Below are 24,653 nucleotides of genomic sequence, written 5' to 3'. Positions count from 1 at the left end.
CCTTGGATCCCACTGTTTCGATTAGACAGAGTCTTGTTAGTTTGGCTGGATTGCTGTCTGACTGTCACTGGACACTAAAAGCTCTTAAATTAAAGAACACAGACAAGGTTTTGCTTCTGTCTTTCCATTTTGGTTTTACCTCGTGCCCAGCTTGGTATAGGAATGGTACTGACGCACTCTGATGCTACACCCACATAATAGCAGTGCTAATGATGAGGGAAGGGAGAATGATAAGGGCAAAAGGAAATGACACAGCCATATGTTCGAACTACACCTTTGCAAGATGTGATCAGTTTGATGATGGTGTTTTACAATGTTTCCTGGCAATTTGGTGGAGATGGGGAGAATCATAAAGTCATTAAGGTTGGAAAAGACCACTGAGATTATGTAGTCCAAGCACCATCAACAGAAGGAAGGAGAGCAGGAGGATGAGGATTTGCAGGGCAGTCTTTCAGTCTTTGGCTGTCTTGTCTGAGTTGGCTTGTGTCTTCTCTTCTGCCTGCCATGGTTGGTCTTGATGAAGTCAACCAAGTTTTAAATTTGAGCTCTTAGAGAACTGGCAGCGTATAAATTCAAGTACTGAGTTCACTTGGAAATGTGTTGGTGAGATGGTTAAGCGTAGCAGTGACATGCAATGTCCCAGCTTGTTGCAATACATAAAAAAGAAGAAGTGGATTTTATGCCGTTAGCTTCACTTTGCACAAAGGCAAGGAACATTTTGTGGTATACCTTTTACCTAAGGGGACAACGAGTTCAGAGCTCCTCTCTCGACTCACAACATTTACTTTTTTATCTTTCCCTTTTTCTCTCTCTTTTTTTTTATCCGAAAACATCCCAATGATGTCTGTGCAGCAGAGGAGAAAAAATCCTTTTTACCCTGGGGAAATAATGAAGCATAGAGAATAGACTCACAGTGTGCATCTTGGCTGGGTCAGAATGGCTGCTCGGAATGGGCTGATGTTACTTTCGATGGAAAATTATGGCAGCGTTTCATTTTGATAAGACCAGAGCGCTTTATTTGGAGATGAATATTTTAACATTTATATTCTACCGTTGTTGATCACCTGAGATTTGGGGTCTGGATAAGAACAAAGACTTTTGCATGCCTTTGGAATAACCAGCTCTCAAATTCGCACAGTTATTCACAGGTTTCCTTAAGGATAATGCTGCTTCTGCTGCAATGTTAACTCTTTGATTCAAAAATCTGAAAGTTTTCACTTTTGCTTAGTTTGAGTTCCTAAGGTGTCAAACCGCTCCTGTCATACACTGTAGGTCTAGTGAAGAGCTCGTTAGGTTGGTGTATCTGTGTGTATTGGTTAAGCCACAGGACTGAGAGCTTTCCCTGTGCTTGCAGATGAAATCGTGACCTTGGGCTAATCACTTCATTGCTTTCTGCTTCCCTTTCCCCAGCTGCAGCACCCTTGCAGGTGACATCCAAGCCTGCATGCATCCTCATTTGTACAGTGCCCTGAGCCTGAAGGGTGCTATAGAGAAGTCCAAGTGCTGTCATTTCCCCAGCAGAGCATTAGGAACCTCCGCTTGCTCAGTTAACAAGAGCTGTGCCAGGGCAGCACTGTGAGCATTTGGATTTCTGAGGTCCAAATCACACATTTGTGCTATTGGCACCTTGTCACCTTGCCCCGCTGCCTGTGGAGCATCTCAGCTGATTGTGCCTCTTCTTAACAGAGCCCTTAAACTGGAAATATTTCCTGAAATTTCCTGGTATTGAAATAATGAGAGGTTAACATGATGAGGGGAGATCCAGCTGGGACTGCCATCCCTCCCAGGAGAGCTTTGTGCTGACACTGGGGAAGCTGATGGTGCAAGTGCTGCTATGTTTATCCAGGGTCCTTCCCCAGTCTGTGGCAGCCACTGGGAGCAAGCTGTGATTCTGCAAATCATAAGCTCCATGCTGCTCTTTCTCTTGCTCAGCAAGGATGCTCTATTTACTAAATATGGTACAATCCCCCTGAGTTTGTCCAAGCGTTGTTAGCATGGAGTGGATGGAGCATGAACCAGCTGGGTTTTCTCCTCCCACTCTCTCATAATACAATTAGGAAAATAGAGAAGACATGTGATGCCTGTTGGTGGCCCATTGGCCAACCCAGCACTGTAACAACAAGAACTGAATTATTTTTTAAGTGTGACCTCCTAACAGAAGGGCTGATTTGTGATCTCACAACATCACTTTTCTGATAGTCACCTGCTGTGTTTGGTTTGTCACTGCTGACTCGATGTCCCATCAGCATGCATTGCAGGAAGAATTTGGGCAAACCCTCGTTGAGTTTGGAGAGGATATGGAGTCAATGATTTTTGATGGGCTTTGAGAGAAAGAGGAATACTGATAGAGCCTGTACGCTGCTGCAGGTGCCAGTATGCAGAGTAATGCTGGCTCTGCTCTTTTGGTGTGAGATGTGGATGGAGATTACTATGTGCTGTACATGTATAACTGAGGACTGCACGAATAAGTGGTCAGTGTGTGAACAAATGCAAGTAAAGCGACAGAGACAAAGGTTGTAGGAAATCCCTCTCAGTGCTGAGCTTCTAGGAGAGACAACAGCGGAATATATTAAAAGAAGGCAGGTAGCACACAAAGTAATAATAGGAGGATTTGGCTCAGCATATTAAGCAGTCATCCCCACATCCCACCTCCTTCAGCTGTCTGCGGATTCGGCTGTCTGTCGATCCAACGAGCAGTTCAGTCAATATTAACATCTGACAGCTTTTGACTGCTGAGTTGTTTTTTTGTACTCCACGCTTGTGGATTCGCTCGGGGCTTCTTTTGCTGGAAATTCCAGGAGGTGGGATTGCTGCAGCTCTCCATAAGCCAGAGAGCTCCGCACAGCCCTGGCAGCGACTCTTCTGCAGGCAAATGCTGCATCACCCTCTGTCTCTTCATCTGAAGGGGACGTGGGAGAGAGGAGCATGATCAAGTGGCTGTGAGCTTAAAACACTGTGGGATTCACTGCTACAGCGTGAGTAATACCGAGCCTAATTCACCCTTCAGTGTTCAGCTGAGAAGAGCTCTGGCATTAACCAGGTGACCCCAGGAGCAGAGCATAGCTGAGGTTAGTCCCTTGGCTTCAGCTGAAATTAAAATCTCCCTGGCTGCATCTGGGGCACTGCTTGTCCAGGTGCTCCCCGAGGGGTTTGGTTCTCATTTTGAACCTTCAGTGGTTAATGGCTTGTTGCCACGAAGGCAGCTTAGCAAGCGTGACAGCTGCCCTATTACCCAGCCATGGCTTACTGCTCCATTAAAAGAGATGTAGATTTAAGCCAGGATACCCGAGTTTTCCCCATTCCCACTTTCCCCTTTGCTAGGGGTTCAAAAAGCAGCTCTCAGTCTCAGCCTGCAATGATTTGAATCATCTGGGACCAGAAATGTGGGCAAAGTGGGCTAAGCAGTGTCTCTCTGCGATGCTCTGTGCTCAGGACTGGTACGGTGTACTAGTGTGGGAGTGATTGTGTGTGTCTGTGTACGTGAGAAGGGGCAATGTGTCATCCACACCTGGCACAGTACCCTCTGCACCAATGGCAACAAGCAGGGGTGAGTTCTGTGAGTGGGTTTGTGTTGTTTCTCAAGGTGAAAATGCCGAGGGGTAAGAGGATAATAGCCTTCAAATGGATAGAAAGGAGCTGAGGAAAGGGAGTAATCTGCTTTCTGTTTCTGCTGAGGATTGGACTTGAATTGCAGCGAGAAAGGTTTAATTTAGGCTCAAGGGAAAACCTCCTGGGTGTGGAGAATAGGCAAGCCTCCATCAGCAGAGATGAGCTGGGAATGGTTCGTATGGCTTTGGGGCAAGTGAATCAGTGAGATGAGCTTGTTAGGTCTTTTCCCTGCCCTTCTGCCTGTAAACCAGGTCTCTTCTTTGTCTGCTGCTTGCTGAGGTGTGACACATTGCTGGAGTGTGGAGAAATGAGTTGGGTGAGTTAGAGCATGCATTTGGGATGGTGGGTTAGGGCATGTGTTTGGGAAAATCACAGAGCGCATCCGAAATTGGACAGAGTACATCCAGCTTGCCTGCTGATTGTATCCACCTGTAACTCTTGTTCCACTGTTAGTGTACATTTATCACATGTGATTTGGACCACCAAGTCGCTTAGGAGGCTTAGTTACAACGTGTGATTTGCATGACTGAGCAATCTGCTCAGTGCTGAATGGGCCAGAAGAGCAAAACCAGGTCCAAAATAGCTTCCAGCTGAAATGCAGGAGGAAAAGCAACACATGGATACAGGCGGGTGTGGGGGCACATGTAAACAGTGCGATGGCTTTAGTCATAGCAGCAAGACTTGGCACATCTGCCATCGTATGCATTGCACCAACTTGGCTTATATAGAGGAGGTTTAAAGAAAGAGCACTGGATAGCTTTCCAGGTGAGCTTTTTGAAGGGGAGGGCAAGAGCTTCTCCCACTGCAGAGTGTAATGTGGGAGACAGCACAAAGCTCCTTGTTTGAAAATGGTAAGGTGTGGGTGATGGAGATAGTTTCATTGGCTCATTAAGGGTGGGAGTCAGCACATTAGTGCTAAATGGGATTATCTTCCTTTTCAAAGCCCTCTAAGGACTAAGCAGGTTGTGTTTGAAGTGGGAGAGGGTTGAACTGTCAAGCATTCTGCACCTGTCTCTATTGTGCTCCACGGTGCTTTTGCCTGGAAAAGCCTTTTTTGGGTAGTTCTGACAAGCTCCTTCACCACTGATTCCTGTTGTGTTCTGCCTAAAGGCTTAGGTTGCCCTTGAACTGCCATGCAATGAGATGTGGATGTTAAGTCATTACTATGATATTTTTTTGCAACAGATGGCTACTCATTTAAACCAGAATTGAATCTGTTTCCAAAACGTTTGTGCCTGATTACTGTTCCTCTGTATGGATAGCCGTGCGGACAAATTTATTGGCAATATTTTGATAGTAAAGGCAATCTTTATGTGAAAATGGTCAATATGCATGGAAAGCCACTGTCAGATTCTTAATTATGAGTATGTGAGCTTGAAAACTCCTGAAAGTTAAGACTGTCTAAACAGAAAGTCATCGTGATGTTGTGTGTGATAATGGTCCTCTGAAACTATGTAGGTTGAATACTGTCTAGCTACCTGCCCTACCAACCAGAAGGATGTATAGAATACATGCAATAAATCTGTGAAAGCAAAATGTCACTATACTTTTCCCATAAGCATAAGACAGTGCTTTCATTGTTCATGACAAATTGTTCTTTTTGCTTTTTTAAATGTGGTCATAGTATCAGCCCTTCCCTGGACAGGGAATTTCTTACTACTGGAGCCAGTTTTGGTCTTGCTTATACCAAATGGGCACAGTTGTAAATCCGGAGGTGGTTACTTCCCAGTCACTTAGTTGTGAATGAGATGAGCATCAGGATGAAAGCTGACTCCTAGTGTGCTGCTTTGGCATCAGTGTCCCATGTAAAGGGAACCAGTACCAATAGCTCCTCAGTAATCATCTGTGTGTTATGCTGGGTGGGTGAAAACATGCTTGATCTCACAGGCTCTTCAGATTGCATCTATGAGAAAGCTGTCACTGTCATCATAACAGCACACAGCATCTGTGTGATGCCCACAAATCACATCATCTGCTAAACAGACGAGATCCCTTCATATTGTTTTCAGAGGCAAATTCCAGTCAACATGCTCCCAAAAGACTTGGAAGACTGATAATGGCTTGGAAATGTGGAATCATAGAATCGTTTGAGTTGGAAGGGACCTCTGAAGTCTACCTAGTCCAACTCCCCTGCAAAGAACAGGGACACGTACAGCCAGATCAAGTTACTCAGGGCCCCATCCAGCCTGACCTTGAATGTCTCCAGGAAAATCTTTGACTTCAAGATTTTTGGTTCACCCTTAGTTTGAATCAGGAACCATTATCAGTGCAGACATCTTCAGTGATTGAGCAGTGAGAAATGGGAAGCTCCTCCCTGGTCTTTACAGGAAAGGAATCACAACTACAATAATTAAAGGGAATTAATTAAGTTGTTTTAAGGATGTCTTGTGAAATCTTTGCAGAAGTGCTTATGGCTCGTGATTTGGATGAAGCTTTCCCTTAAAAACTGGCTTTTAACGGGCAATAGTGCTAAAGGAGGAAGAGGATGGCAGGAGTTTGTTCTCCATAGGATCATGCCTGGCAGAAGTCTTATCGTAGAGACACAGACTCATAAGTTGGTAAAGGACACACAGGGATCATTGAGTCCAAGTCCTGGCTCTACACAGGACCACCCAAACTCTTATGTTCAAGCACGTTGTCCAAATGCTATTTGAGTTCTAGCATCTTGAGGCTGTGATCACCACCCTGGGGAGCCTGTTCCATGCCCACCACCCTCTCCATGAAGAATCTTTTGCTAATACCCAACCTGACCTCCCCTAATGCAGATCCATGGCACTCCCTTAGATCTTCTAGATTCCTTGTTTCTGCCTGCTATCAGATATTCCCCTGATGTTTTTCCCTCCAGGGCCAAGTTAGGGAGGAGAAGTATTGCCTGTTCTGTAGGGAAAACTGCCGGTCTGGCATTACTCACCAGCACGATACTGATGGAGTAAAACAAACAGCGGGTTGTTATGGAATAATTTGGTGAAATGCTGTCACCTGGCACGGAACCAAAATACGGCTTAAAACAGGATAAACACAGTCTGGATTCCCCCCTCATTTTCAATTCCTAGTCTGCCATAGTATTATTTTTTTTTCCCTTTCTTTTTTTTTTAAATTTTTTTCTTTTTTGTTTAACGTGTGTAAATCTTACACGTTTCCCTGCGAGGGGCTGCACTCTACTGCTCTGAAGTTAGTCGAGCTGAGGACACAGTAGTAGAAGCAGAACGAGATGAGCAATGCATGGATAGGCATTGTAAATCATTTATCGACTTTGAACTGACTGTCCTCTGTGTAGTACAGAGAAGGAACAATCCAGACTACAGAGAAGCAGTGTAGGAGGCTCATTTTTAATATCTTTCGACACTGATCATGTGTCCATAATCTAAAATAATACTAGTAATAATGGTAGTATTAATAGTATCAAAGTACAGAACAAAGGATCTATCACTGCCCTTTAATTGCCTCCACTGCGTAATTGCTATTACTATTTCTTGGCCTGTTCCAGCAATGCCCACAGATGGTCCAAGAATGCAGTGGTCTGTGGACATTCCACAAGGTAGTATGGATAAGACCCTCCTGCTTAGAACCTTGAGCTTGTATGAGCATTAACTATGCCATATCACTTTGTTCCAAGGTAACATGGGCCAGATGCATCCTGGACCATCTTATTTTCAATTACAGATATAACAAGATGATAGGGTTTTGCCGCTTACTGCAGGGCATTTGATGATTGCGTACTCTGAATGAAGTTCTATCTGCCTCCTCTCAGAAGAGAGCGTGCCCATAAAGGTATTTGGTTATTATCAGCGTTTATCATGTGTATGTGTTTGTGAAAAGTAGTTCTATTTTCTCTTCCAACATGTAAAACAAGCTTTAAAGGGAGAGGCTGAAACAGAACAAGTCTTACTGTATGCATAAAAACAAAGATTTAAAAAACAGGCACTCTGGCTAGTTAACAAACAGTTAAACGAAAAACACTCTCTCTTCTTCATACCTCCCCGTGTTAATATTGCACAGCAGAGAGAGAGATGGTTGTATTTGCTTGTCCTGATGTAGCTCCAGGAACCCCTGAAGGCATTTACACATATCAAAAATCCAAGCTGAATTAAGCTCTGGAAGAGAGAGGGGGTGTGCTATTATTCTCTTCCATTTACAGGGTTTAAAATAAGCCCCTGAGAAGTTAAGGGCTGTGTTTTCAGTCTGAAGCAAATCGTTTGAGTGGACGTTGAAAAGATTGGCCTATATAATGGAGCTATGCGTATACAGTTGACCTGCTCACAAACTGGGAATAGACCCCATGCTCTTTGCTGGTTGTCCCCAAGCTCAGCATGCTGGTTCCCAGTCTGTGGCTTGCAGAGGGATGCTGAAATTCAGCAGAGGCTCATTAAATGGTGGTTTCAATAGTTTTGCTGTGGGAAAAGAGTGACGAAGGAATAAAACTAGGTGTTTTAAATAATTGTAATGGGCTATTTAGTGAAAATCATAGAAATGTAGGATGGTTTGGGTAGAAAGGGACCTTCAAAGATTATAAGATTGTACCTCCCCTGCCATGGACCGGGGCATCTTGCTGGCTTTTGCTGCTCAAGCCCCATCCATCCTGGCCTTGAACACTTGAGGGATGGGACATCCACAGTTTCTCTAGGCCACATGTTCCAAGTGCCTCACCACCTCACTATCCTCATGTCAAAGAGTATATTCCTTGTGTCTAAGAGTCATAGAATCACAGAATGGTTTGGGTTGGAAGGGACCTCAAAGATCATCTAATTTCAGCTCCCCTGCCATTGGCACGATTGCCAACCACCAGAGCAGGATGCCAAGGTCTGCATTCAACCTGACCTTGAACACCTCCAGGAGTGAGGAACGCTTAAGAACAGATGTCTGGGCAGGAGGAGAATACTCCCTTAGTATTAATACAGGCACAATCCAGCCCTCCTTGATATCAGGACTTCACATTCTGGACTTGGGAATGCATTCTGGTAGTTGAAACAGCAGCAGCAAGCTGATTGCTGTGCTGATGACTGGCAGGTAGATAATGCGCGCTGTTAACTCCCGTAATTCTCCACAAGACTGATGGAAATTATCCTGACAGTTCCTATTAACGAGCGGTTATGTGACCACTCCTCTGCCCTGAGAGCTTTGTCAAGGCTGTTTACTAAATGCAGATTGCCATGTTGTATCTTGAGAGCAGACTCAGTACTGAGTGAAGAGCTAGCAGTTGTTAATAAATAGTAACACGTTAAGGTATCTCTCTGGGTGATTTTGGTGTACTGCAATTACACAAAATTGCCTCTGAGACTGGCCAAATTACATAAAAGGAGCCCTCCGTTCCACAAATACATTCCCAATAATGAGCACCTATTAGCTTTGACACGAGAAGATGGTAGTTATGATATGAAGGGAGCAAAATGAGGTACTAATCCGCTGAACTTCTCTCACAATGACATAGGGCTGAGCTGGGGAAAATGTTGGAAAAGAATTTGCAAGGAAATTATTTGTTAATGACACCACTGAGGGATTTTCCTGCAGGGATCTCAAAGCTCTTCTCAGAGGTTGGAAGATACTTTAGTGCCTTCTCAGTGCTCCTCTGCTCTGAGTGAACGCTGTAAGGCTGCTGATAATTCTGACCCACCAAAAAATCTCTTTTCAGTGTGATCCCAGTCTTGCCTTCACTAAATCCTTCATACTGCCTGTATTTTGGGGTCCTGCTTTTCCTCTCTCCCATCCCTAGAAGAATTTGTATTAGTGTGTATGACACAAGTGGAAATTTCTCCTCTGGTAACACAAACTGAAATGTCTGTGGGACAGAGAAGACCCACAGTGACTAGTGAAAGAAGTACATCTTCCTGGAGATGAAACCAGAGCCTTCTATATCTGTAATTTCACCATGGGCCTCACCAGCTGGCATGGACCCCTGCAATTGGATAGCTGGGTGCCCATGCTACTTTCATTGAGCACTCTGTGAGCAGTGTGGCATATGAACAACACCTTCGTGTGCTATGGGTTGGGGTATGAACAGGCAAGGGCAATGCTTTACTCCTTTTGGTTCTGAAGAGTCCTTGGAGGTGGATATATGCATCAGCAACAGCACTATGAGCTGAACTGTATCCAGAGCCTTGTTCTTATTCAGATGAAGGCTGAAGATGGAAATACTGCGTATTACCCTGGAAGAATAACCTGGATTGCTGCCCTTGGGGACAGGGAGTTGGAGTATGAACAATACTTGGCTGATAGGTGGTAGCTGGAGATGTAGATCCATCACATTCAAATCTTGATCATAGATTTACACCTGTCTTTGCTACCTGTATGCCACCAAGGTAACACAAAAAGCCTGACCCTGAATGAGAAACCCAGAATCTAACCAAGTAAATAGGCATAAAAATATTTTCAGTATTTTTTTCATGGATGTCAAGCACATCCACCATTCATTCATTCCTCTTAGGTTGTTTTCTTACAGCAGTGACATAAACCACTGTGTTCAGAAAACTGTAGCTTTCATGAGTACTGGTAAAAGCATTATTTCCTAGCAATTTTAACAACTCTTTGATAGCTCTTTGCTTTGAAAAGAATTGTCCAACCAGCAACAAAACCAACAGGATGTGGCTTTAAAAACTGCTCAAGAATTGTGAAAACCCTTTTGTCTAGTAGCACAAAAATGGTTTCTGATCAGTTCTTGGAGTAAAGCATGTCCATTTGGTCTACTTCTTTTTCAGAAGAGTAATATGATCCCTACTGCTTATGACTTGTGAGGAAAGGTAGGGGGGTGCTGGACTTGGTATTACAGAGAGGAAGATAACCACAGCCTACAGGTATTAGATTGACAGCTGAAAAAAATGATAAAATCAATTTCCTCTCGCTTGTGTATGATGACATAATAGGGCCAGAATGGCAAACAATAGCTTGGTAAATTTATGTGGGATGTTAGGAAAACATTTTCACAGGCAGAATAATGTGGTCTTGCAATAGTCACCAGAAGCATATGGGGTCTTTAAGACTCACCTATACATTGCCATGACCTGCCTTACCTAAGGCTTGGTGATAGTCTTGCTCCAAACCACCGGTTGTGTTAGAATCCTCCAGATGTCCCTTGCAACCAGTACTTCTGCAGTTCTCTATTATCATGAATCTTTAATTTCAAATATGCTAGAAGTCAGACTCAAGGCAACCATTCTGAATTGCAAACGCATTCATAAAAACAAAGCATAGCGCCTTCAGTTCCAAATGTCTGCATTTAAACTGGGAGAAAAATAAATGATTTAATCAGTGACTTTATTAGTAGGCAGTCATACCTATAGAGAGTTTGTTCAGCCTTTCTTCGTATCAAAGATGGGGAAAGCAAAAAGAACAGTTTGCTTGTAAGGTCTCAGGCAAACTGCGTGGCATTAAGGAATACTGTTTTTTACTTTGTTCTAATTGGAGCCTGTTTGACCCTGGAGCCAGAGCAGGGTAATGGAACAAACACAGCTCAAATGCAGTCACTTTTCACAGTGCTGTGCAGGAACTAAGGGGAGGAGAGAAAGACATGTAAAGAATGCAGAGGGAGGAGAGCCAGAGAGAAGCATTAAGAGTGAAAAGAGAAAAGGCAGGAAAGTAGTCATGGAAAAATCATCATATTAAGGGAGAAAGGAAGAAAAAGTAGAGGGGAAATAAAGGGAGTGAGAAAGGAAGAGGAGGAAATAGAAGGAAGAAGGAAGCAAAGCGAAATTGTGAAGAAGGAGTGTCCTTCTGCCCTGTTAGGCAGAGTGATGCAGTGGCAGGACAGCAAACAGCCCCAGGCGGTAGCACTCGTTATTTCCATCCTAGCTGATGTCATTGATTGCTTTTCTCCTCCTTTGTCATGTTTGCTGACAGAGTCGTGGGACTTGAGACTCTGTTCCTACTCAGCCCAGGCAAAGGTTTATTTTCCAGTTCCATAGGAGAACAGTCTCATCTGCATTGTGAGATGCTTCCAAATGCCATCCATCAGCAGACATGGGGAGGTGAAAGAGGTAGGGCTGGGCCATTTGGGACCATCTTCTGTCCCAGCAGGTAGACCCCCTGAATCTGTCCTTTGCAAGCAATGACTTTGTTCCTCAGCTGTGATGCTGGGAAACTCCTGTAAGACTTTGTCTCTCACTTTAAGACCACCTTGATGTCATTCTGTTGGTATTACTATTTCTTTTTAAACCAGTTTTTCTTTTTCCCCTCTCCTTCCTCCAAGGAAATTTTCCTCGCCAGCCTCAGATCCCACAACATCCAACCACCTTCTGTCAGGGGGTTTAATTAATCAGAAGAAATAAAACAAATGATGCTTCATTTGCCAAAGGGAAGAAGTGTAGGAGGTGGAAAGGAAGACGAAGAGGACAGAGAAATCTTAGAAATGAAAAAAGAAAGCGGAATCCTATGCTATACAGGCCTAAGACTTTAGGATGTCTTATTCCCAAAGAAGTGTCCTTCTGCTCTTACTACAGCCAGCGTTTTTATAGTTATCCACTCTCAATATACCAACAGAACTGGATGGATGAAGGGGTCAGAGAGGATGTGGAAGCGAGGGGAATTTAGGTTATTGTGTTTTGAATGCTGGCTGAAACTCTACTCATCCATTCAAGTCCAAACTCAGTTTCTCATGTCGCGGTCAGATGGCGTGAGTCGCACGTCTTGATTTATTTATTTATTTTTGCTTTAATGGAGTTCCTCCCCGACTTTTAGCCAGTTACCCATGAAAAGTCAGCGAAACAAGACCTACTTAAATCAAATGTCACAATCAATGCTCATCCCGGGCCACTGTTTGTGTGATGTGAACTCATATTGCCGGAAGCGAGGAGCATGGAGAGAAAAGAGGGTTGAGAGTGAGACTGGAATGAGAGAACACAAACCAGGCCACTTCTGAGGAGCTTGTGCTCCCCGGTTTATCACAACCATTCGTTTCTGAGGTTGGGTAGTCTGGGTTCTGTGGGGAGCAAGCAAAGCAAAGATGGCAAAGGGAGAAGATGTAATTTTATGCCAGAGATTGCATCTCTTTTCCAAATCCTAACTAAATCAGAAACTTCTGTTCGCAGAAGAAGATTCCCCTCCACATATCAATTTATAATGAGTAGGAAACAATATTTCAGCACTCAGAGCATATGGAACATGTCCAATTCCAATTTTTTTTTTAATTAATTTATTTTTTTTTTAATGAGAGGCAATCTGAAATGTTAATATTTTCATTGAAATTTCTTGCTTTGTGTTTACCCACTTCCCCCCCGAACAGCTTCTAACCTTCCACAAGTATTTGGAAGGAGTAAATTCTCATAGTGTGAATAGAATCACATGAGTTGGTGTTAAAAGTCTCAGTGTTCCAAGTCTTCATAGAGGTTAAGAGGAAGAATCAATGTGTGAACTGAAGCCTTTTCTGCAAGTATTTCAGGAAGGTGGGGGAAGATGCAGAACAGCACCTTGATGGATGGGTTGATGAGGCTCATTGCCATGTTGTTCCGTGTTTATACAAAATTGCTCATAGTTCAAAGGACTGAGTCACTGCTTGAAATCCAGTCCCACAATTTCAGCAATCTGAATTAGGTTCAGCATCCAGAACGTTGGTATGTATGGATTCACATAGGATGCATGGTGTTAGATTCAGAGAATCCCAAGCCTCCTATTTCATGAGGGAAACTCGATGAAGCGGTACAGTCACGTTAAGATACTGACATGCCAGAGTTAATAGGATGAGCAGGGAGGAAACGTTGCAGAGTTAGCATCACACTGCAATTCAGTTTGGCTTCCAGTCTGCAACTAATCTGTATCCAGTCAGCTCTGAGTTAAAATCCCACAAGCTGCCTGTACTCCTTTGGGTGTACAAAACCCAGTTGGGTATTCAAGCCTTTGAATTCATTGCTACATTTTGTCTTAGATCCCTTAAGCTCTTGTGCCAGCCTTCCCAATAGCCCCTGTGGGGTTCATGGCAGTGCTATGGTGAAAGTTTTGTTCCTTTTTAATTCCCCCCTTGGGATTCAAAATGTGAGAGGTGCTTTTGGTTTAAATATGCAAGTAAGGATGACCTTTCCAAGCCCTCTAAACTGCTGGGATAGTTCAACTCAGATAACAGCATGTTGGGAAGGTTCATCTCTTCTTCACAATGGGCACTGTGGAGTAAATCTAACCGTACACCTTCAGTCGACGGATATATTTGCTTTGCCCATGTGTTAAGTTGGCCAGACTCCATATAAGCACAGCACCGAGCCTTGCCTAATATATTTCGCTTTGCAGAAGGCTCAGTAGCCTGGAACAGAGCTGCAGTAACCTCTGCTTCATGATGTCCTGCTGATTGGAGGTTCAGGTTGAGCAGCCTCATGCCTGCCAACAAAATAGTCTGGACAAGTCCTCAGAGGACTGCCTGTTCCATTCCCAAATTCATGCGTAATTGATTTTTCTTTTTTGATTATTATTATTATTTTTTTCCCTACCCTAAGCCCTTGGTATGTCAGAAACCATCTCACCTCCATAGCTGCAGCAATAGGTATTGGTACTGCGCCAATCTAATGACAACCTTGACTGTGCTCCCACACCTTTGCGTGCTGCTTAATCACTTTAAATAGAGGGGCTCTGGTGACTCTGCTGCATAGTGGGGTCTCTGCTTCTCCGTCCTCCCACCAGCAGAGATCACTGACGTGGAAAGGAGAAACATGCTGAATAAAAAGCCTGCAGCAGAGGGAAACAAGTGGGAAAGAAACCCTAAGAACAGGGGGAGTTTAGTGATGTTAGTCTGGCAGATACTAGCTGATTACAGAGTTAGTCCCAGGTAATGCAGAGAACTAGATTAGGAGTGTGTTTGTTCTCGGTGTTGCAAGGTGTGGAGAGTGGCAGATCTCTTGTGTTGAAACAGCAAAAGAGAACCATTACATGCCAGCATTTTCCATAAGAATCCCTGCATATGAAGCAATGCCTTGTCAAGTAGCATAAGAGTGGTGAAGTGATGTATGGTATGACTAGATGCTGCTCCCTGGGGGGTATATACATCTTATTTTTCTTTTGCTTGCTTCAGCTCCTCCCTTGCCAGATGGATGTTTGTAGTCGGTGGAAGATTTTCACCTTCTTTTCATCCTCCAAGCTTCAGCAGCAGCCATTCCCAGAAGAGCTCATTTGTAATCGTTCTAGTGTAGGCAGAGCTTTCTGCTGTTTCCTCATTAATTATCTTTGAAGTTCCACACTGGATGTGAAGGGTCTGATCTCCTCTTGCAACCTGTGCCTTTTACGCACCTCACTGTGAATATCAAATTTTTAACCCCAAACTTAACACTTGGTGTGTGTGGGAGCAGAATGAAGTCCAAAGAAAGACAGGGTCAACCTGAAGTAACTCTTTCTTTATCTGCATGGGTAGTGTGATATAAAGGTCGAGTGAGCTGATGTACAGTCAGATGATTAGGAGGAAAGTCCTTGCCATGAAATTGAGCTGGTAGCATTTGCTGAGCATCTTTTTTTTTTTTTTTTTTTTTTTTATTTAATGTCTTACTTTCTCTTTTTCAGAACATGGAAAAGGTGCTGGTCCCTTCTGTCACGTTAATTGTAGGCTGTGGAGTATCTTCGCTGACACTTTTGCTGTTGATTATCATTTATGTCTCTGTTTGGAGGTATGGCTTTCATTCTCTTCTCTACTTGGGGAAAGTAACTGTCTCTTGATCTGCATGGATCCTGGAGGTTTTGCTGTCCCATTTTGGGTGTCTGTTGCCTGAGGAAGAACTACTTTGTAATGAGTGGGTCGTGTAAAAAGTCATCATGGTGGCTTAGTTGGCATTACTCTTTCCTTTTAGTGCCAGAGAAATTAGTACAGTGAAATTAGTACTATGACCTCATGTAGTCTCATTGTTCTGTTTTCAAAAGCTGCGTGTGCTGCTTTCTATGCCTTTATATACCCCAGGAAACCTTGTTTGCAGAGAGGTGGATGTGCACTGCCTCCTGGCAAGCAAGTTAGTTCAAGGTATTCTGGGCTGGGTCTTTGATAACATCAGAACATCCTTGATCCACTATGAAAACATCTGGCCTGAAGTAGTAACAGTACTTTTCAGGAGCTCAAGGATGGCACATCTCATGGGCTAAATCATTTTCCAGTCCCTTAGTTTTGTTCAGCCTTTGGCTTCAGATGCATATGAGATTCCTTGGTACATCCCATTTCAAAGAGCTCCTGTACACCTATATGGAGGTCAGATGCAACCTTAAATTGCCCCTTTGTAGGGGTTGGAGTGACTTTATAGGAGAGTTGTATTAAACAAAAGTCCACACTGGCCCACATCCATGTAAGATACATGTTGGTGGACTGCTGCAAGTCTGAGAACCCAAGATGTGCATGGGATTCATGGCATTCCACAAGATCTGAGTTTACACTATGGAGACCCATGCCTTTCCTAAACATGTGTCAGACATGCTGAGAGCTTCATGATTAGATAAGCAGAAGAGGGAAATCAGAACCAGGTGAATGACCATGAAATTGAAAAAGAATGGCTACAAGGAGTATATTGTTCATGACCGTTTGTGAGAAGAGATCAGTGCAAGATTCTCACTTTGTCAACTGACTCTTCTTAGTAGGAAGGAAAAGGTAAATTCATTTTAGATTTGTGAATTGAGATAATATTTTCTACCCTTTATTAGCGGAAAGAGACAAGAGAGTTAAAAATGAGCAAAAAGAAAATGCACCTTTTGTTGATACTGTGACAGTGCATAGTGGCTAGTTAATTATGGTGAGTGCTCTGAGCTGAAGACTGATCATAATAACGTTTATCTAGAACTCAGGTTTTTCCGTGCCTGGGGTATCATTGGATCTGCTCAAGTCCTTGTCCTCTCCTGCTTTTCCTCAGGCTGGGCAGCACTGGGCAGCGCTGGTAGGTGACTTACTGGTGTCACTGGTGTCAGGATCAAGTGGAAAGTTAGGAGAGAGGAGTGAAGAGCAAGTGTTGGAGTCTCACCCTCTCTTTCCTATCAGAAATAAGTGCAGGATCTGAAACTTAAGTTCAGACATGAGGTTGAATCAGTTTGGAGCATGACGGAGTCATTTGGAGTAACGCAATATGTTTTCTTCCAGGAGCATGCCCCTCAATATTTACTGTCATTGAGGACAGTAAAGTTAATTGTCTGCCCTGTTTAAAATATACCCTTTTTAATTTCTAATTGCAGCCTTTGTGTTACTATACCTATGCCCAAAATGATCAAGTTCAGTATGAATGGGGGGACATGTCTATGGAAGGCTTGAATGGGCATTTCTGATTTAGCAAGGGATGGACATGCATTTCCAAGTGATCCTGAGACCAGATATATCTTGATTAAAGGGCTCTCTATCCTAAGTCTCTCTGTGTAAATATTTGTAAAGCATGATCAAGTGATCTCTAGAATTTCTCTTTGGTGCGCTGAGTTTGTTTCATTTCTTATCTGTAGATCATGTTTTCATGTTTTCTGAACTTCACAGCATTCCCGTGGCTGAGCCCTGAGCACTCTGTGTGTCCTTTTTATTTTAGGCATAGCTGCTGGACATGAATGTGCTGTTCTAATAATGGTCTCAGGAACATCATATTCAACATTATCTCCTGGCTTCCACTTCGTTTTGTCCGTAGATGTTATACAGTTTATCAGACAGCAGCTGGAGGAATGCTCACAAGGGGATCCAGCAGTATTATTCCAGCTGTTGTTGCTAAAACACAGGATCCATATCGAAGTGAATTTTTTGAGCAGGGGAGAAACTCCGTTTGCCCTATCTATGTGCTTGGTCTTCTGTGGAGCACATCCACCAGAGCTCAGCTGTTTTAGGGAGGTCTGGCTGTGAAATTTCTCATTCAGGCCTCTGGACAAAGGCATCTGGAGCATGTATACATAGACTCAGCTTGAGTGCGATCCTCTTCTGATGAATAGGCTCACTGAGGCTGACAATCTGGAATCCTTCCCAGAATTTTGCCCAACTAGGATTTGTTTATACATGGGAAGCAGAAAGGATAGAAAGGCAAAAGAGATAAAAAGGGGAAAGGAACATGGTGAAGAACAAGAGGCAGAGTAAAAAGGAGGTAGGCCCAACTTTGGGCTGCGTATCAGAGAGGAAATGGTTTTATTCCATTCAAAACCTCCAATAATGGTCGGTTCTTTGTGGCACCTACTCAGCCATCGGCATGACCAGCATGAGTTTCTTGTGATGCAAGTGATCGCTTCAGAAGCAGCCAACTTGGCACGGTCTCACTTCATGCTGGACATTGTTTCTGTTTGACGGCTGTTGGTGGCCTGTTGGTGGACTCGCTCCAGCTCCCAGTAGACAGATGGCTGCAAAAACTCTGCTACAGATGGTGCATCTCTGGCCTTATTAGCAGCCTCAGCAGAGAGGTCGGTGACACATTGGGCCATAGAAGTGGAGCGACCTTGTTATCTCTGGTTATGGTTGTCCTAGGTCGCAGCTGGAAACCGTGTGTGTGGGCTATGTTTTCCATCACCTGTATGGAAAACAGAGGTATTCAGAAAACAAATAATAATAATAAAAAAAGATCTTATTGCTTGAAAGCTGACTTGAAAATGAAAAACTGGGGACAAACAGAATTGCTCATAGGTCAGAACGGATTGAACGAGTTAAAGCTGTATTTCTTTTCACTTTGGTCCGTGCCACTCCTTGACAGCATGGCGTTTCAGAAGCAGCCCGATGCATTTTCCATCCCTGAACCCAACTGCAGTTCAACAGCCTCCGGAGTCAGAGTGACCTTTCCATAGCATGGAGATCAATGCTTGCTATCGAATAGCTCTTCCACCAGCCCATCAGCATGTAGGGCATGGCAGCAGCTGAATGAATGCTGTATTGCTGAGAGATACCAGCGTAAGCTTTTTTCATTCCCTGTCCGTAGAGGCTGAAGATTGATTTAGTGGTTGTCGGTGAGCTCTCAAGTGGCTTTTAATGCTTACTTTAAACCCAAGAGTTCTGCTTTTTGCTGGGGACGCTGAGGCACTCTGTGGTCCTGGTGGGAGGCAGCAGGAATGAGTAAGATTGCGTGGAGAAGAAGGATGTGTATGAGCACCACAAGAAAGCAAAGTTGGCTCAGTGTTTGCAGAGAAGAAGGGAGCGGAATGGATACAGAGAGACAAACTGCAGAGTTTTCCCACGTTCTCCATCTGCCTTGGGCTTCCCCACATCCCACAAGACCCAGGCCAGTGCAGAAGCTCCCTGCATTTGTAGTGAGAGGTTTCCCAAGCTTTGGTGTCTGTGCGCAGCGTGCTTTGATAAAGAAGAAGGGTTTCTGTAAGTATGACGGCACTAAAGGATGACCCAAGGAAATGCTGAATGTGACACTTGTTCTGATGGAGAAGGACGTGGAGAAAATCAGGGTAATTAATCACTGCCTTCTTCATATTGCTCTACTGCCAACATTTGCTTCCCTGGACTCAGGTCACAGAATCTTGGAGCAGAAACTGGGGAAAAAAGTCACTATCTATCACCAACAAAGAGAAAACTGAGAACTATGTAAAATGGATATTTGCATGCCCATGGCTTCAAATGGGATGCATGGAGCATGTTGAGACAGAGCTTGCTGTACAGTGGTGCCAGTATCTCTCATCTAGGCAGGTTCAAGGTGGTTTGTAGAAGTGTTATACTCATCTTTAAAAAAGGCAAGGAGTTGGATCTGGAGAACTACTTGCTGTTCAGTCTATTCACAGACTCTGGAAAGATTAAAGAGAAGATAGTTATAAAGACTTTCTCTGAGCAAAATGGTGGACAAAAGAGTGATTCGGAATAGACAGTGCATCTTTCTCAGGGACAGAATGTACTTGACAGACCTGTTTTCCTCCTGTGATGGGATGACTGGTAGCTTGGACAGTGAAGAGCAGTGGGCATTATATATTTTGTCATTACCGAGGCCTTTGACATAGGCTCCTGTAGAACCCTAGTAAATAAACTAGTGAATTTTGACTGTATTAATGTGCTAAGGCAGGTTAAAAGCTGGCTGAAGTTCATGCAGGCTTTGGGTAATGGTTAAAGATTTGAAGCCTAACCAGCAGCTGGTTATTAGCAGTATCTTTCAGTGATTGGTTCCAGGACCAGTATCATTTAATATCTTCATTAACAGCCTGGATGATGGGGAAAAAGGCAAGTTCTTGGATGACTATACCAATATGAAAAGACTGATTCATATGCTGGAGACGAGCAATAAAAAGCTTGGAGATATAGGCTGGAGAAATCGTACACCAAAGACAAGTGAACACTTCTGCACCTGCAACAGAGCAACTACATGCAGCTGGAGAATCTGGAGGCTTGACCAACAGGTCAAAGGAAATTGTTATTCCCCTTTACTTGACTCCCTTGAGGCCACATCTGGAATAGCATTTCCACAGTACCTCACAATATGGGAGAGATCTCAACAAGCTGAATTGAGTTCAGTTTAAGGAGCTAGAGAACATAATGCTCAAGGAGAGGCATAGGGAACAAGGAAACCTTGGCTAGATTGAAGAAAATATGTCTGTTCAGGAGGAGTCATGGAAAAAAAGGAGTCATAAAACGTATAGATACAGTGAAGGATTTAGGAGCAAGGACCAACAATTGCATCATGAAAAATTCCAACTGGACAGAAGAAAAAATGACTCTTCACCATAAGAGAGGCTGAAGACTGAAACAAATCACTCAGAAGAGGTTATGACATTTCCCGTTCTTCAATGTTTTTGTAATTTGATTGGACAAGGCCCTGAAAAACATGACAGGACTTGGAAGTCAGCTCTGCTTTGGGCAGAGGATTGAATTGGCAACTCCAGAGGGTTGTTTTTTTTTCCAAGCTAAATTATTCTGATATTCTTACTCTACAAGGTGCCAACTCACACTTCATTTTTTGGAGGCTCAGGGATCTGGGGAAGAGGAACTTCTGATAGGTAACAGGAAGCATGGAGGAAGAAAAGGCTTTTCAGGGGGGGGAAAACGTGAAAAGAGCTGTTTATTGACCCCTTACTCTGATATTCAGACTATATTTACACTCAACTCATTTTTTGCTTCTTTTTTTACCAGGGGAAAATTTCTAAATGAGCATTAATGTCACAGTGTTCCTACACAGACTTAGCACATCCCCATTCCTACCAACACTGAGTCCACATCTCCCTTTCTGTCTCCCACAAGCTGCTGGCTATAGATTTGATACATATTTTACTTCATACGATCAAAGCAACAGTTGATTGCTGGCTTAATACCCTACAAATAGAAGTAGGATTCAAATGGTCCTTATTATTGTATTTGAAACAAGTAAAACAGCAAAATCTGGGATCAAACTGGACAAGGATTAACCCCAGGTTTGTTTTACTTGCAGCAAATCCAGTTTCTAGCTGAGTTTGAAACCTAAAGTTTGAAGTGTGTTATGGGGTTGAGGTGTGTTTCGAGAAAGAACTACTTCTAAACCAGTTTTCTAACAAAGCTGATGTAAAGTGAGTCTGCTTTTCGTCGGTGACTTTATTTTTTATCCAGAAAAGCATATTCTCAACATTCATATTTGTCAAGAGGGAAAACTCGCAGAACAGTTAAAATCCAAGTTGCACAGCCTCCAATAGATCTAAAGCACAGATTCATTCTTGGCTCAATACAGATATGCAGTAAACTGATTGTGTCCTACCAGTCAGAAATGCAGACTCTGCAGCCGGAGTGTGACTGACACACTCTTGCTGAAATTAATTAATGAAATTGAATTCTTAGTATAAATAGTTGATGTACTGGAATATACAAAATAATCCTGCATTAGCCTACAGGGATGAGCTGTCTGGTTAATAGATCTGTTTCTAATGTTTATAGACATCAGTTTCTAGCCTTTACTCATCTCGTATTCAGGCAGGGCACTTGCTGCATCACTGAGATTACTCACATGTGTGAGGGTTGGTGTGGTCAGGTCCTGAGTCAGTCCTTGAAGACTTGCACTTTTGCAATTCCCTTTTAATTTTATTAGGTACATAAAAGTGCCTCCACAGAAATTTTCTTCCATGGCCAGTCATTTGAATTAATTGTGCTTATACTTCAGCAGCAACTTGGTGCTGTGCTGCACATTGCAAAAGAGAAATGACTAGTGACTTGCTCCTGCAAGGTGCTGAAGGCAACTTCCTAACTTGGATTCCTGACATCCCGGACCTACGGTTGCAGCTACATATTTGGCCTTGTTTTGAGAAGTGTTAAACCTCTCCATCTGGAAAACAAAAAAACAAACCAAAACAAAACAAAACCACAATTTCTTCTCACTTCTGGATGTGTTGTTAGGTTAAATAAAGGGGAATGCTGAATCACAAGCACTTTGTTGTGAAGATGCATGCATTCGTAACCTGCTTTCATCACCAGCATGCTTGTGGCTCTTCTTATTTGGGAATCTTTCCATGTGTTGCGTGTATGTTTTCTTCTAAGCTCCTCTCCAAGTCCCCTTCCAATTAAGCAGAGCTGAGGGGGACTTACAGCACTCAATACTATTTTAGCAAAGGTTCAGAGTAGGGAGCCAGCTAGGCCCTGATTTGTTGTCTTATGCTCATAATTCCAACATTGATGGGGAGGATTGAGAAATCTGTGCACCACACCCAAGCTCTCCTCCTCCTTTTTCCTGTTGTACTTGTCTGTTTAACGCAAGAGATCTGAAGAAAGTGGGCCGTCTCTTACCATGGGATTGTGTAGAGTCCAGTGGCTCCATGCAAGGTGTTACAGAGTGGATCTCCTTCCCCTCTTGTCTTTCTGCAGGTATATCCGCTCAGAGCGCTCGGTCATTCTTATCAACTTCTGCTTGTCCATCATCTCCTCCAATGCTCTCATCCTGATCGGACAGACCCAGACCCGGAATAAGGTAGGAGATATGTTGGAACTTGTTTGTTTGTTTGCTTTGCTCCTGATTTAGCATTGAAATGATCCGCTCAGGCAGTGCTTCCTCGTTTTTCCTCCATCTGTTAATTAGCGACGTGTCAAAGACATGACTAAATGGCAGATTTCAATTTTCTCTCTCACTCGCTCTTTGATAATTTGTCAGCATCCTCAGGGCTTTGATTAAAACCAATGTGATATTTTTGAGTATCTGCCTAGAGTAGCTGGCACATGGCACAGTGAAAAAACATGGTTATTTGCGAGGCTTCAACCATTTTATTTTCCAAAAATTACAAAGGAGGACAGATTGAGAAAGAGCTAAAAAAGTGAAAACACTCAGCATCTCAGCATTACATTTATTTCTACAGCAACGTTTATGCTCCAAGCCCAAAGCACTTGGCAGATGTTAAGGAAAGCAGCCACCAAGAACCCCTTTCTTGGAGTGGGAAGAATCGCTGTGTACATTATGCACATTGCAGAGCTGAGACCACAAGAGACTTGCTGCAAGTCACACTGCCATTCGAGCAGTGAAGACGAGAACTTAGCATGGATTTTCAAGCCATGGGCATTGATTGAAGGGTACTAACCCATATTAGAGATGCAGATGGAGAGGTGTTGTGTTGCTTGTATGACTTTTCTCCAGCTAAATTACTTTCTCTGTTGTCAGCTAGAATAACAAATCAATGCTCACGTTTAGTATTTTCCTATTGTACATCATCCTCTCTCTTCAAGTGCTCCAACCATCTTAACTCCTCTAAGCAGAAAACTGAGGCCAAAAGCATCTTCCAGCTCCTCCTGCTGCTGAAGTCACAATCAGAAATCAGAATTTAGCTTTTAATTAACAGTAACCAGCCAATTTTTTCGAGTCTGGACTTTGACATCCAGAGCACGCTGTCACTTTTGGAAGCATTTCTGCAGAGAAGCCTCAGGCTTTAATGAATCACAGAGACTCATTGCTATGCAGACCTTTTGGGTCAGAGCTGGGTTATGTTTTAAAGAAAGCTTTACAGCTACTTGAGTCATACCTGTGGAGAAAACTGTGGGGAGATGCAGCCAACTGGCCCTGTTGCTATTAGACCAACACCATTCAGAAGCTATGCAAAGCAGAGCGTGGTTTGCCCGGAGCAAGAATTGGGAAGAGGATAATCAGTTCTACACTGCTATTCTGTGGGTGCATTGCAACCTCAAATGTGTGCTAGGAGCAACTTTTCATAGAAAGAAGACTGAGAGATGCTCATCGTGTCCAACCATGGGTGGACCTCCTGTTTGGTTATTCTTCTTCCCTCCAGGATAGGAGGTGGATATTGTCAGCCCTCTCTTATCCCCTTAATAGCACAGCTGGGAGCCCAGATTCCTTCTCACACTTTTTCTCATGTTGCCTTGGATGTTCAGTGTCAGAGCTGTTTGTGGAGATTCAAAGCTCCCGGCTGTAATTGTGTGAGGCAGATTAGTTCTTTGGACATGCATATACATGAAACACCATAAATAGAAAGGTTATTCTTGGGTTTCCACTCAGCCATCTAGTAAACAGTCTCTGTCACAGAACAGAGAAAGAAAACTGAACAAAGAAGAGATGAAAGACTGTAAATTTGGAAACTATTCACATTCAATCGCCGATAGTGGAGCTTCCTAAAATATTAGTGATTGAATTATAATTGCAGTTACACTGGGAGAATTTCTACAGTACTACTTTCCTGGGAAATGCCAAATACTCCCATCATTTCCGTCTGCATAACCTCAAAGGAAAGAGTCTATGCCTGGATTTGCTATGCCTTTTAAAGATGAAAGGCCTGTGAAAAGGCTAAAAAAATTATAGTCAACAATAATGTGATACAAAAGAAATGAATGCTGCGTGAACTGAGTGCGTCTCAAAGGCAGGGCTATGCGCTGGATGGAAGCAAATTTCACCTCTTTTAGGAAAAACAGGGACTGATGGCCTTTACAACTACATCTCTGTGGGGAAAACAAGATGGAAGATTCTTCTTATTCCCAAATCTGGGTAAAATTATCCGCTTGTTTTTAATGGATTTTAAATAGGAACCATTCGGTGTCATAAATGCGCATTGTGAGTATATCTGGAAAACAGATGTCCCAGGTGGAAAAGTGGAAAGCAGACATCTTTTCTTCCCTTTGTGAACTGCTGGCAAAGAGGGCAGAAAGCTCTGTTGATGCAGAACAAAATCAGCTCAGATAATCTGATGCTGTCATTTCTGTCAGTAGTTAGAAAAAGCACCCACAAAAACAGTAGTAAAATATAAGGATGTTGAAATACATTCCTGAGAGTTACTTG

General features: G+C 43.2%; 1 protein-coding gene across 1 annotated transcript in view; it reads left to right on the top strand.

Moving 5' to 3' along the window:
* ADGRB1 (adhesion G protein-coupled receptor B1) overlaps window positions 1-24,653 on the top strand; it is a 271,119-nt gene that overhangs the window by 191,901 nt on the left and 54,565 nt on the right. Inside the window, exons 19-21 of the mRNA XM_072327390.1 lie at window positions 15,073-15,176; window positions 16,326-16,421; window positions 22,247-22,349. Coding sequence (XP_072183491.1) covers window positions 15,073-15,176; window positions 16,326-16,421; window positions 22,247-22,349 — 303 coding nt within the window. The remainder of the gene's footprint in view (window positions 1-15,072; window positions 15,177-16,325; window positions 16,422-22,246; window positions 22,350-24,653) is intronic.

Source organism: Excalfactoria chinensis, chromosome 2 (assembly GCF_039878825.1).
Source record: "Excalfactoria chinensis isolate bCotChi1 chromosome 2, bCotChi1.hap2, whole genome shotgun sequence".
Taxonomy (NCBI): Eukaryota; Metazoa; Chordata; class Aves; order Galliformes; family Phasianidae; genus Excalfactoria; species Excalfactoria chinensis.
This window is presented reverse-complemented; position numbering and strand designations above follow the sequence as displayed.